General features: G+C 39.5%; 1 protein-coding gene and 1 pseudogene across 7 annotated transcripts in view; both read right to left on the reverse strand.

The window, feature by feature from the left end:
• Window positions 1-13,122, reverse strand: part of ELF2 (E74 like ETS transcription factor 2) — a 95,701-nt gene that overhangs the window by 61,253 nt on the left and 21,326 nt on the right. For 6 of the 7 annotated variants that reach the window (XM_060013001.1, XM_060012999.1, XM_060013000.1 and 3 more), the window contains exons 2-3: window positions 9,938-10,025; window positions 8,253-8,491 (exon numbers count right to left, since the gene is read on the reverse strand). In XM_060013001.1, coding sequence (XP_059868984.1) covers window positions 8,253-8,324 — 72 coding nt within the window. In that variant the 5' untranslated portion in view covers window positions 8,325-8,491; window positions 9,938-10,025. The remainder of the gene's footprint in view (window positions 1-8,252; window positions 8,492-9,937; window positions 10,026-13,122) is intronic. The other variant, XM_060012996.1, reaches the window with a different exon arrangement.
• On the reverse strand, window positions 1,639-4,830 carry LOC132425664 (large ribosomal subunit protein uL4 pseudogene; annotated as a pseudogene).

A 13,122-nucleotide genomic window follows, 5' to 3' on the forward strand; every position in this document is an offset into this window, starting at 1 on the left:
TGAATACATGCCATTAGGCCCACTGTTCCATAAATGTCCATTAGGTGAAGTTAGTTGATAATGTTATTCAGGTTTTTGATATCCTCATTGATCTTCTAATTGATCTATCAATTACTGAAAGAGGCATGCTGCAAACTCTAATACTGGGGATTTATCCATTTCTTCTTTCAGTTCTCTCAGCTTATGCTTTATGTATTTTGAAGCTCTAATCTTGAGTGCATAGACATTTAGGGTTGTTAACTCTTCTTGAGAAGATGGTCCTTCTATAATTTATGAAATGTCTACCGTTATCCCTGGTAACAGTCTCGTCCCAAAACCACTTCAAACTTTTTTATGATTAATATTTGCATGGTCTTATCTATATCTATACTTTCACTTTTAAACTGTGGTTATACTTAAAATGAATTTCTTTTATGAAACATAAATAGGTTTAGTTTTTTAAAACCCAATCTGCATTTTAAACAATATCTGCTTTTTTTTTTAATATCTGCCTTTTAATTGGACTGTTTGGAATATTTATATTTAATATTATCACTAAAACAGGGTTTAAATCTACCTAACTGCTCTTTGTTATTTGTTTCATTTATTACTTGTTCCTTTTACTCTGTCTTCTTTTGAATTGAGTATTTTTTAGTAACCATTTTAATTCCATTTAATTTATAGATATTAATGGCTTACTATCTATACTTCTTTGCTTTATTTTTTAGTGGTACTCTAGAACTTAAAATATGTTTCTTAACGTACCACAGTTTATATTCAAATAATGTTACTTTATGTTTTGCTTTCTGTTTTTTTTTGGCAGTACGTGGGCCTCTCACTGCTGTGGCCTCTCCCATTGCAGAGCACAGGCTCCGGACGCGCAGGCTCAGCGGCCATGGCTCACAGGCCTAGCCACTCCGCCAGTATGTGGGATCTTCCCGGACCGGGGCACGAACCCGTGTCCCCTGCATCGGCAGGCGGACTCCCAACCCCTGTGCCACCAGGGAAGCCCACAGAAGTATTTTTGTAAAGTGTTACATAATGTAGAAAGTTTACAGCAGTATTCTGTCATGTCCTGCCCCTCATCCTTTGTTCTACTGCTGTCATACATTTACTTCTTTTACTTCTTCACATTGTAAACCCCACAATTCACTGTTATTATTTTTGTCTTAAACAATTATCTTTTCAAACAATTTAAAACTGATTTTAAGAAGTATTTTATTTTCACCCACACATTAACCACTTCTCCAGCACTTTTCAATGCTTTATGTGTATATAACTTTTAATTTGGTATCATTTACCTTCTGCCTAAAGAACTTCTTTGAACATTTCTCACAACACACGTCTGCTGGTGATAAATTCAGCTTTGGGTCTGAGAAAAGCTTCACTTTGAAGGATATTTTCACTGGATGTATAATTGTAGGCTGACAAGTTTTATTTTTTCAGCAATTTAAGAAAGTCATTATCTTCTGACTTGCATAGTTTTAATAAAGATGTCTGTAGTCATTATCTTTGTTCTTCTGTATGTAATGAGTTTTTTCCTCTGGAAGCTTTTTTCTTCCCCTCCCCCCATATTTCTCAGTGCCTCTTTGATCAGGTCTTTATTCAAAATTAGCTGTCCAAAATGATTTGACCATTACAGATTAAACAAATTTAAGTTTATGCAGCAGCCTTCTTTTCTTCTGTGGTGGGTTTCTTTCCTGCAGGCTTCTTTTCAACTGCTCGTTTCTTGGTCACTGCAGCCTTTTTTCCCACCAAAGGCTTCTTCTGCTTCTTAATGCCAACAGCTTTCTTTCCTTTCTTCCCCACCACAGGCGTCCTGCCTGGAAGCCCCTTCTCATCTGATTTGGCTTCTAGTGCTGCTGCTGCCCTATCCATCCGGGTTGTGTGGTTCTTGGCCTGGCAAAGAATGGCGTTCCGGCGCATGGTCTTTGCAAACGGGTTCTGAGCTTCAGTGGTTCTCAGGTTTTTCAGTGGACTCTTCTTTGGGGCTCTGTGATGAATCTTCTCGCGTGGTGCATGGAGGGCTCTTTGGATCTCTGGGCTTTTCAAGATTCTGCTAAGGTCTGTACTGAGCATCTTGTGCATGGGGAGGTTGTAGCTACTTTTTTTTTTTTTTGCGGTACGCGGGCCTCTCACCGCTGCGGCCTCTCCCGTTGCGGAGCACAGGCTCCGGACGCGCAGGCTCAGCGGCCATGGCTCACGGGCCCAGCCGCTCCGCGGCATGTGGGATCTTCCCAGACCGGGGCACGAACCCGTGTCCCCTGCATCGGCAGGCGGACTCTCAACCACTGCGCCACCAGGGAAGCCCCCCTGTAGCTACTCTTGAGGGGAGCAGCTTTACACCAAGTGCCATGCAGCTCATCTAACTTGCAGAAAGCACTTTCAGTCCAAATGCAGGAACGTAGCACATGCCCACCAGGAGCAAGTTTCAAAAGGTTTGGTTTGCTCACATTAGGCAGAGTAATTCCAGGGATGTTTCTGAAGGCCTTGATGATGCACTCAGTACAGACGACGCAGGGTCTCCTGCACTGGATACGGTGACGGTTTCTCATTTTGCTTTTGCCAGCTCTCATTCTCTGAGAGGCGTAGACCTTTCTGATATCATTCCAAGCCTTAAGCTTCTTCAGAAGCAAAACAGCCTGCTTGGTCTTCTTGAAGCCTTCAACTTTGTCTTCAACCACCAAAGGAAATTCAGGAACTTCCTCAATACGATGACCTTTAGACACAGCCAGCGCTGGTAACGCTGAGGCAGCCAGTGCAGAGCAGATGGCGTCTCGCTTCTGCATTACGTTCACTCTGCGGTGCCAGCGTCGCCAGCGGGCGCAAACACGTGGCCCCCACGACACATATTTTCAAGAGCACCCTGGCCAGAGTGGTGAGTCCCGCCACTTCGAACTCTGGGAATTCGAGCCACAGCTCTGCCAGTATCCCAAGATTCAGCACGGGTTCGATGACCTGCTAATTCACCGACAGCACAGGTCTGTGCTGTTTTTCCACAAGTTGGTGCAAAGTTCACAATATCTGGTCAAATCAGAGCTTGAACACAGCAGGCAAAGTGACACTTGTGCCAGATGGCTCCCCGTTTTCGCAGTACACGGATATCAGTGGGTGAGCACACGCCACGGCGGGGAGAGGAGGCGGCCACGCTCCTCTCAACCCAGCGGCTCCCAAAGGAAAAGCTCTCTGGAAGCTTTTAAGATTTTCTTTCTGAAATTGGCTCTCAGCAGTTTCATTACGATGTACCTAATAACGTACCAGTGTATCTGATACAGATGTACCAGTCTATTCGCTCTCTGCTTTATCCTGTTTAGGGTTTAAGTTTCTCAGATCTATGGGTTTGTATTTTTCATCAAACTTGGAAATTTTTATAGCCATTATTTCTTCACATGTCTTTTCTGTTCTCTCATTCTGGTACTCCAATCACATTATGTTAGACAACTTGATATTGTCCCACAGGTAACCAAGTCATTGTTCTTTTTTTTTTTCTTTTTTCAGTTTTTCTCTCAGCGCTTCATAAAGTAGTTTTTATTGCCCTCTTCAAATTCACTGGTCTTTTCTTACACAGTACCAAATTTATTTTTAATCTTATACAGTAATTTTTCTCTTCATATAGTATATATTTCATTTCTAGAAGTTTCATTTGGTTCTTCTATGTCATTTACACCTCTCCTCTGAGATTCATGTTTTCTTTACATTTCTTGAGCGTATTTATAATAGCTGTTTTGAAATCTTATCTGCTAATTTCATCATATCTACCATTTGTATCTGTTTTCATTGATAATTTTTTCTCCAAGTTATATTATTCCTGCTTCCTTGCATTTAACATGATTGGGTATTTCATATGTAAAATTTACATTGTTGGGTATAATTTACATTGTTTTATTTTAATAACGTTTACTATGACAGATAGTTACGTTACTTATGGATCAACTTTCAAGGCCTGTTTTTAACCCTTTTGAGGGCAAGTCTGGACTCCCCTTTATTCTAGGGCTAGTTCAGCTCTGCTGTAAGGCATGACTCTTCCAGAGTCTCCCATGAATGCCCTGGGCAGTTAACAAGGACCCTCCACTCCAGCTGACTGGAACTCTAGGATCTCCCAGCCCTGAGTGAATTCTGCAGGTTTTTTCAGTAAATTACTGAGTTTACACCATTCTGATCATTCTTTGCCTGGCTTCACAGAGTGTCATACTACACCTGGGGGCTCATTCAGCTAAAGACTAGGGGAACCCAAGGCTGAGTTCCGACATTCTTCCTCTGGGCAGCTTCTTCCTTTCAGATACTCTGCCCCTCAAATTAGTTGCATTAGCCTCTCCAAATTCCAAATTTTGTTTCCTCAACTCAGCGACACCGTCACACCCTGCTTGGATTCCTCCTCCCCACGCTGTGGTCCAGAAAGTGGCTCCAAGCAGTAAGTCAGCGCAACCACTTCTCTCTTCTCAGGAGGCACAGCCTCGCACTGCCTGTCGTCCAGCTGTCTTAGTCCATTCGTGCTACGATAACAAAAGGCCGGGCTAGGTGACTGAGCAACAGCAGAAGTTTATCGCTCACGGTCTGGAAGCTGGGAGCCCGAGATCAGGGCAGCAGCGTGACCAGGTGGGGGCCTTCTTCCAGGTCGTAGACTTCTTGGTGTACCCTCACGTGACAGGAGGGGCAAAAGATCTCTCTGGAGCCTTTTGTAAAAGCTCTAACCCCACCCATAAGGGTGCCCCCCTCGTGACCTAATCACCTCCCTAAAGCCCTACTTCCGAATACCTCCTAATAATCATCATCTTTGGAAGTCTGGATTCAACATATGAATTTCGTGGGGGTCACAAACATTCAGACCGTAGCCGAATGTCTCAGAACCATGGTTTCATATGTTTTGTTCACTTTCCTAGTTGTTTATGGTGGGAGTATAAATCTGGTCTCAGTTATTCCATCACAGTGTGAAGCGGAAGAACTCCCAATCTTGTTTGGAAGCAGACGCCCTCTAAAACTTGCACTCATTGTGTTTTTAAAAAGATACTTAAATCCTTTTTTATTTTTTCTGCATTAATTCCCCATTTCTACGAGACCTACCTGCTATATATTTCCTTTGCAAAAACTGCTCTGGCTCCTCCTTTATGTTTGCTCTTCCACATAATCTTTAGGTCCATATGACCAACTTCCCCCAAACTTGCCCTAGCATCTGATAGAGATGGAATTAAATATATAGATTAATTGGAGGAAACTGACATCCTGCCTAATACTGACCCTTCTCGTTTCTCTTACCCAAATACGAAGTATATCTCTCTGTTTACTGAAGTCTACTTAAGTATCATTAATCAGTTTTCTTCAAACAAGTCCCATATATCTTTTACATTTATTCCTCAACATTTTACATTTTTTTGTTTATTTTCTGAAAGGGATCTTATTTTCCATGATCTCTTCTAACTAATTACAGTCCTTACAAAAGAAAGCTAGATATTTTTATGTTAATTTTGTACCCACCAAACTACTGGGCACTCTTATTAGTTCTAATGTGTTTTCGTGGATTCCCTTTGGTTTTCCCAGGTGGCAAATCATATTATCTGCAAATAATAATTTGGTCTCCTTTATAATATTTATATATTTTTTCATTATCTGGTCTGATTACAGGAAAATGTTAAATAATAGTAATGGTAGTGCACATACTTTCTCTCCAACTTTAGAGAAAATACTCCAGTACTTCACCATTAAATAGGATTCTAACTCTTGATTTTAAGTTTTTTTAATAATGTTAAGGAAATATACATCTGTATTATTAAGAGGCTTTATCAGGATGAATACTGAATTTCATAAAATCCTATTTCATCAAGTATTTTATCCTAACATATCATATGGCATATTAGTAGGCGTATATATTATATTAATGGTTTTCTTAAAATTGAATTACCCCTATGTACGTAAATCCTATTTGGTAATTGGATTTTTTAATATATGACTGCATTTTATAAATTTATTATGATTTTATTTATGATTTTTGTATCTATACTCATTAGTAAGATTATAATTTACTTTCTTTTGGTATCTTTGTCAGAAATAGAATTATCCTAATTTAATAAAATGTATTACTTTTATAAACAGTAATAAAGTTATAAAAAATAAAGCCTAAAAATCACTAACAACTCTCCAAATGCCCACCACTTCTCTTTTAATTAAAAAAAATGTTTTTTAATGGGGTATAGTTGATTTGAAATGTGTTGCCACCACTTTTTAAACATTTATTTTTTCTTCAGATTCTGGAGCTGTCGTAATAAAATCTTGACAGGTCATTTTTCCACCCCACCCTACACTTTAGAGTACAGTTTAGATATATATTATACATACATTCCTGAATAGCTGCTTGTAAGACAAAATTCTATCTTTCAAATACCACTATCCCCAAAACTCACTTTGTAAAATCAGGAGATGTTTTAGATACTAGTGGCTTTTCTTTCTTGCAGGAATTCTCTTCCCCAAGTGTTTCTACAGCCCAATCCCTTAGGCTATTTAGGTCTAAACTAAAATGCCACCTCTTCAGAGAAGCCTTCCTTGTCCATCTAATTAAAATACCGCTACCAACTTTCCATCTCTCTCTAGCCCTGATTTATTCTTCATAACCACTCTGAAATACTTTATCCCCAGTGCCCAGAAAAGTAACTGACATTCAGTAAGTGGTCAACTAATGTTTGTTGAAGGAACAAATGAATGAAAGTAAGTGGGCACCCACTTACTTGGCTATAATTTGAAGAAAAAGTCCCCAAGAATAGTTTCCTCCTTTCTGGTGCCACACTTCCTAAAATGCCTATGACAACCTTATAAGGCTACTGCATAAATCATTAATCAATAATGCCCTGGTAAAATTATTTCATTTATCAGACTCTTTCTTCCATAATAATCAGTTCTTCAAGCCTTGAACACCTGGGGTTCCATGTAAATGAAGAAAAGTATAGAGTCTTCCAGAAACAAGCTCGTACTCTTTTTCTCATAATAGCAGTACCCAGTCAGCATATGGTAAATATATTCTGCCTACTGTTCTTAGCAGCTCCCCCCATAGAATTAAATACCAACGGAGTAAAACTATGGGGCAAAGAGAAAGTACTTGAAGAAGCAATAATTAGTCTGGGTGATAAAGGAGGGGACAGAAATCCCGAGTCCCTCATTTCTTTGGAGAATCATACCTGGAAGTAATCATACAGAAAGTGAATCTTTAAGAAAGAAGTAGAAATTGATTATGAGAATAAAACATGTTCTTTAGCTGTGGCTAAAGACTTTGAACCAGTTTTAGATTCAAATACAACAGGAACCTTTCAGTTACCAAGTCCACTGAAAACAAACCCACTGAATTTGCCCACAGCTATCCTGGAAGACTGCACAGACACCAAGCAAGCTAGAAGAAAAATCCAGATTCCAGAACACACAGCCTGACATCCTAACTTGTTTCTCAGTCATGGTACTAAGTACCAGTAAGAGCAGTATCTTTCACAGAACACAGAAAAAACAGATTTTTTAAATACAGTAAGCTCTCCATTTTCTCATCTTATCTCTGACCAAATATTTGTCCATTATTGTTACGGCATTATTCCATTTTAATTTAGATACTTCCCAACAGTCGGTCTTTACTGAATCGTGGGAACAGAAGCCAGGCCCTGGAAGTCCATATATTTCTGGTACTGTTACTTTTCTACTCCCATCTCTTATTCTTTAATGTTATCAATAACAAAAAAAATAACCAAATATGCGAAAGCTGCAAAATTCTTCAAGTATAAAATTTCAAATGCTGAACTTCCTTTCTCATTTACCAATTATCTAAATTCTTAAGTATAAATAACATGATTAAAACATGATGGATTCCCATTAGATGTAATTACTAATTACTGAATTAGATGTAATAACCAAAGGACAAAGGTAACAGCTAAAGGAGATACAAAATTCTAAATTAAGATGAATGTAACTTAGGTGTTTAGGTACAGTGTATGCCTACACACTCTCAAATCCAAAACAATGGATTTTGTTAGGAATTTAAATCTCTCGACTAGTACTACAGTGTTCTTTCTTTCAATTTTTTCTCCCAGTTCATTCCAATATATGCAATGTTTCAACAACTCAGGCCCAGCAGTCCCTTCCTCAACCTTCTATTGCCTAATTACATGAGGACACATGACAAACATACAGAGTCGCATGCATTGTACGTTTCTCCTCTCAAATACCTGTTCCCCATTAAATTCAAAATCAGTTCATGCATTGATTTCTATGAACAAAACAGAAATGTAATACATTGGATGCCTAACCTCTTGATTTTCTACTCCACTGCTGGAAAGCTCCAAAACAGAACCTCCACTGTCAACTACTGCTGATGTCATTGTTTATTCCCTGAGGAAGCTTCAAACGCAATCAGTCGACGTAATTAAAGGTTCATGGGTGATTGCCAGTGTTACAGGTTTGCACTATCATGTTTTAAAAGTCAATAGAGAAGGAGTGGAGTAGATATCCAGAAATCCCGTCTTCTAAAGATGAATAACCAGAGAGCCTAAAAAGAGGAAGAATTGAAAAATTATTAAAAATATACAAAATGGATACAAAGCACAACCTATTTTGCATCTAATTTTTAACACTTTTGTAAACTAAAAGGAGATAGGCTTATACAGCCCTGTGTCAAAAGAGGGCAGTAATGAACATTCTGCTTACAGTTGTCAAGTTCGTGAACAATCTGAAATAAGTTCTTACCAAGCTATTGCACATTGGTGACCTGATGACATTTACATTCTAAGAGATAAAATGTTATAACTTTCTCCCCTTATGAAGATGTACTATTATTCCTGAAATATTCCGGTAAAAATTCCTGAAATTAAAAAAAAAATTTATGCACTGAAAACATAAAACGTGCTGGACCGAGACAACTTCCAAAATTATTCACCTATTTAACAAATTAAAAGATTTATTGGCTTGTAAATATTTCTTTTTTTTGACCGCGCCGCACGCCGCGCAGCATGTAGGATCTTAGTTCCCCGACCAGGGATCGAATCTGTGCCCCCCCACCCCGCCCCGCCCCGCCGTTCAAAAGCACGGAGTCTGAACCACTGGACCACCAGGGAAGTCCCTGGTTTGTAAATGTTTCATTCGTCTTTGGCTCATTTGGTTTGTTTATATGAATAATTAATTAGAATTATCTTTTTTTTGCTATGGTAGCAATCTCATTTTGTGTTCACATTTTGAATACTCATACAAGGTCTATAAAATAGATTAATTTGAGTAACTTATACTTTCAAACAAAGTAGTTTGAAAATAAGGTAGTGAAATGACTTGGAATGACTTTAATATACTTTATCATTCTTTCCTCAATAATTTTTTTGCTATTGGTTAAAATGCAGTATAGCAAAGGGTTTCAAGAAAACATAATTAAAGCTTTTTTCCCCTACTAGAGATGAATATCGGTATGTACATCGCCTAGATTTATGCATTAGATTATTCTAATAATTCTAAAAAGTTACATTTGATTTTGTGTATGTTAAATATTTCATAGAGAAATTACAGAATTTCTTTCTGACAGGATTTTTTCCCACAAAAGTTTAAGAATGCAGAAAAATTAAGCATATTTAAAGAGAAAAGAATAACCGTTTCTAATTAATCATTCCATTAATATGTGGCCTATATTAAATTTGAACACTGGTACCATACAGATATGGAAATAAAATATTAAAGAATTTCCATAAACTTATACAATAAAAAGAAATACCTGAAAAAAAAGCAGAAATTTCACCTCACTACTTGAGACCCATTCAGTACTATTAGTCTCCTTTTTGATCTTATCAACAGAAAATGGGATAGCAAGTATTTGTATCTTAAGAATAAAAATTAAGAAAAATCCACAATCCCATCACACTAAAGCTTACTATTATCATACAAGGTGACAACTATTTTCAATTTCTGTTTTCTAATCATATAGATAGTAATAGCAGAAATAACTTTTACTTACAATTTGAATGTTAAGTAGTCTAAGCATCCTTCACTATTTTCACAAGGTAGCAAGAGTTAAAATATAAACCAGCAGTTCTCTGGAACTACTAGTGGGGGGAAAAAGACAGTATTAATATAATTCTATTAAAAAATATTTTGCCCAAAATAGGTGTGATTCTGACAGTAGGTACTTATTACAACAAACCATCTCCAAAGCCTGATGGTACACGTTTTATAATGAACATAATAAAGAAATTACTCCTGGGCTATTAAGGAATCAAAAGTTTTTATCAAACTTAAAATTTTAAGTCACCACTAGATACCAAGTATTGAGTAACGACAGATTCCAACATACATAGCCTATACCCCACATCATGGGCTATATTTCAATCAACCAACAGGATTTGAACACATGGCTGCAGGTATAACCCCAGATCCCCAGGAGTATAAAACCAAGTTTAAGAAGACTAACCCAATCAACTATACTTCAATAAAAAACAAATACGTTAGTTAATTAATTTTAAAGACCTAAAAAATTTTAAAGTTTAGAAAAAAATGACTAACCCAGAAAACTACTGTTGAACGACGCTAATGATATATTATTGCTGATAACTTTCCCGCTATTCACTTTCTTGCTGCCTCACCCTCCAAACTTTGCACCCACACAAACCTAACACCCCGAGCCTCCTCAAGCAGCCCTCCTCCTCTCTGAAGCTCACCTGCGCACTGCGGCTTAGGCCTTGTTCCATCAACTATTCCCTCTTTTTCCTTAACCTTCTCTTCCTGAACATTGGGTTCTGTCCCTCAACATCTAAACATTTATAAGACTCTCTCAACATTTTTCTTTTTTTTTTTTAATTTCTTGGCCGTGCTGCGTGCAGCATGAGGGATCCTAATTCCCGGACCAGGGATGGAACCCGTGCCCCCTGCAGTGGAAACTGGAGTCTTAACCACCGGACCACCAGGGAAGCCCCAAGACTCTCTCATCGTAAACATGACTCCTCCATGACCCTGCATACCCCTCCAGCTACCACTCTAGTTCCTTCCTTTCTCAGATAAGGCTCTACCTAAAAAATCTTTTATACGCTGTCTCCACTTCCGGATTTCTCAGGTACTCCTTCTATGGGAGTTTGGCAGCCATCATCACCAACTGAAATTTTTACTAAATTCTGGTTATCGAATCCAATGGCTCCATTTCTGTCTTCACAGGACTTAATGTCTCTGAAGCATTTGACACTGTTGATCATTCCCTCCTTGAAACTCTATCTTGAATTTATCTTCTCCCTCTCTAGCTATTCCTTTTCAATTCCCTCTTGCAGGCCCACCCCTAGTTTTCAAGGAGCTTGAAGAGTACAAATGTCAGCCCGTATACCACATGCCTAAGTATTTTAAAGTTACAGACCAAACTAACAAGCTAGTGAATTTTATTTTACTCTCCTACCTTGACACATACACTTTTATAACAACCTAAAGGCTAAGTTCTGATTTGGCATTCTCAGACTCAACATCTATGGCGGCTGGGGGGGGGGGGGATGGGAGGCCCGTGCTCCCCCATCTCCCTGCAGCCTGCCCCTTTTTCTCATGCCACCTTTGGCTCCCCTCCAGCCTACAAGGAGCGTCACATGCACACACGTGGACATCCCAGACAACACGTCTAAGCTCTGGCCACACGCCTGCAAACAGCTGCCACTTGGCCATCCCTTAGGCCGAGGGAAGTCCATACATGTGGTATAGTTAACAGAGGAGAGAATCAGGGAAGAGACCTGTGAAGGGTTACATGGGCAGGGAATTCTGGGATTCAAATACTCTTAGCTTGACCTAGAAATGGGTACCAGATGGACTGGCCCCTCAAAATCCTCAACCTATCCTATCAGCAGGGGTTAGCTGCAGGAAGGCCAGATGAGGGAACCCAGAGCAGCGTTCCCGCTTGGATAACTAAGGACAGTGCAACTCTCTGGTCAATCCTGGTAGGTGTTTCCAGGACCCCATCCACAGTCCTCTTCTGATTCTTCACTCTGTCTAAACCGTCTCACGCACTGCCACGGCTTCACTCAAGTCTGTCTTCCAGTCTAAACCATTGTATGGGCTCCTGTACTTCCTTGTGAAATTAAATAGGGTATAAATAAATAGCAAGCATCTATTCCAGGATATCCCAAGGACTCCATTAATTAATTCAGTCATTCAACAAACACTAATTGAGCACCTTTTATATACGAGTAGTTTTCGGTCGCTAGAGGTACAATGGTGAAAAAAGCAGAAGTCCTTGTTCTTATGTATCTTAAATCCCAGTGGGGAGAGATGAAAATAGCAAAATATGTTTACCACCCATGTAGACGGCGATAAAGGCCAAGGAGGCAAATGAACCAAAAGGAGAAAATATTCGGCAAGGAAGAGGGCTGCAATTTCAAACTGGGTAATCAGAGAAGAATTCACTGAAAAAGTGACATATGAGTGAAAACTCGGAAGTAGGAAGGAGCTGTGCCAGTGACGGGGGGCACGGGGAGAGCTCCCTCGTGAAAGGAAAGAGAACATTCAAGATCTTCAAGAGGGAATAAGCCTGAAAGTTCAAAGATCAGCAAGGAGGCCAATACGGCTGGAGCGAAGTGAGCTAGAGGAAGGAAGAACAGACGCGATGACCAAGGGGTAAGGAAAGGGGTCACATAAGCCCTCGATGAGGACTCTGACCTTGACCCCGGGAGAAGGAGGGTTTTGTGCAGAGAGATGACCTGATTATTCTAACGGTCATTCAGCTGCTGGGTTGAGAACAGACAAGGGGACAAGGCCAGAAGCAGGGAGATCAATTTGGAAGCCACTAGGATAAGTAGGTGAGAAATGACACTGGCTAGGACTGAGTGGTGGGTTCTGGAGAGAGCGAACAGTGGTCAACTTTTAGAAATTTTTTTTTTTTTTTTTTTTTTTTAGAAATTTTTGTAGGTAAAATGGACAAAGTTTGATAGCAAACTGGACGCGGGGTGTGAATGAAAGAGAAGAGTCAAGAATGAATTCAGAGAAATCAGTCAGCGCACCTGGACTAGCCATGAAATGGGATGAATGACGGTGTGAAACAAGTCCAACATGTCCCAAACTCAACTGTTTCTCTGCTACCTCCCCCAAGGCATGAGCTCGCCTACTGTGCTGAATTAGCCCCGTAAGCTGCCCTGCCACCTACACAAGTTGCCTAAAGCCGCAGAGGCTGCAGTCGTC

Source organism: Delphinus delphis, chromosome 5 (assembly GCF_949987515.2).
Source record: "Delphinus delphis chromosome 5, mDelDel1.2, whole genome shotgun sequence".
NCBI lineage: Eukaryota > Metazoa > Chordata > Mammalia > Artiodactyla > Delphinidae > Delphinus > Delphinus delphis.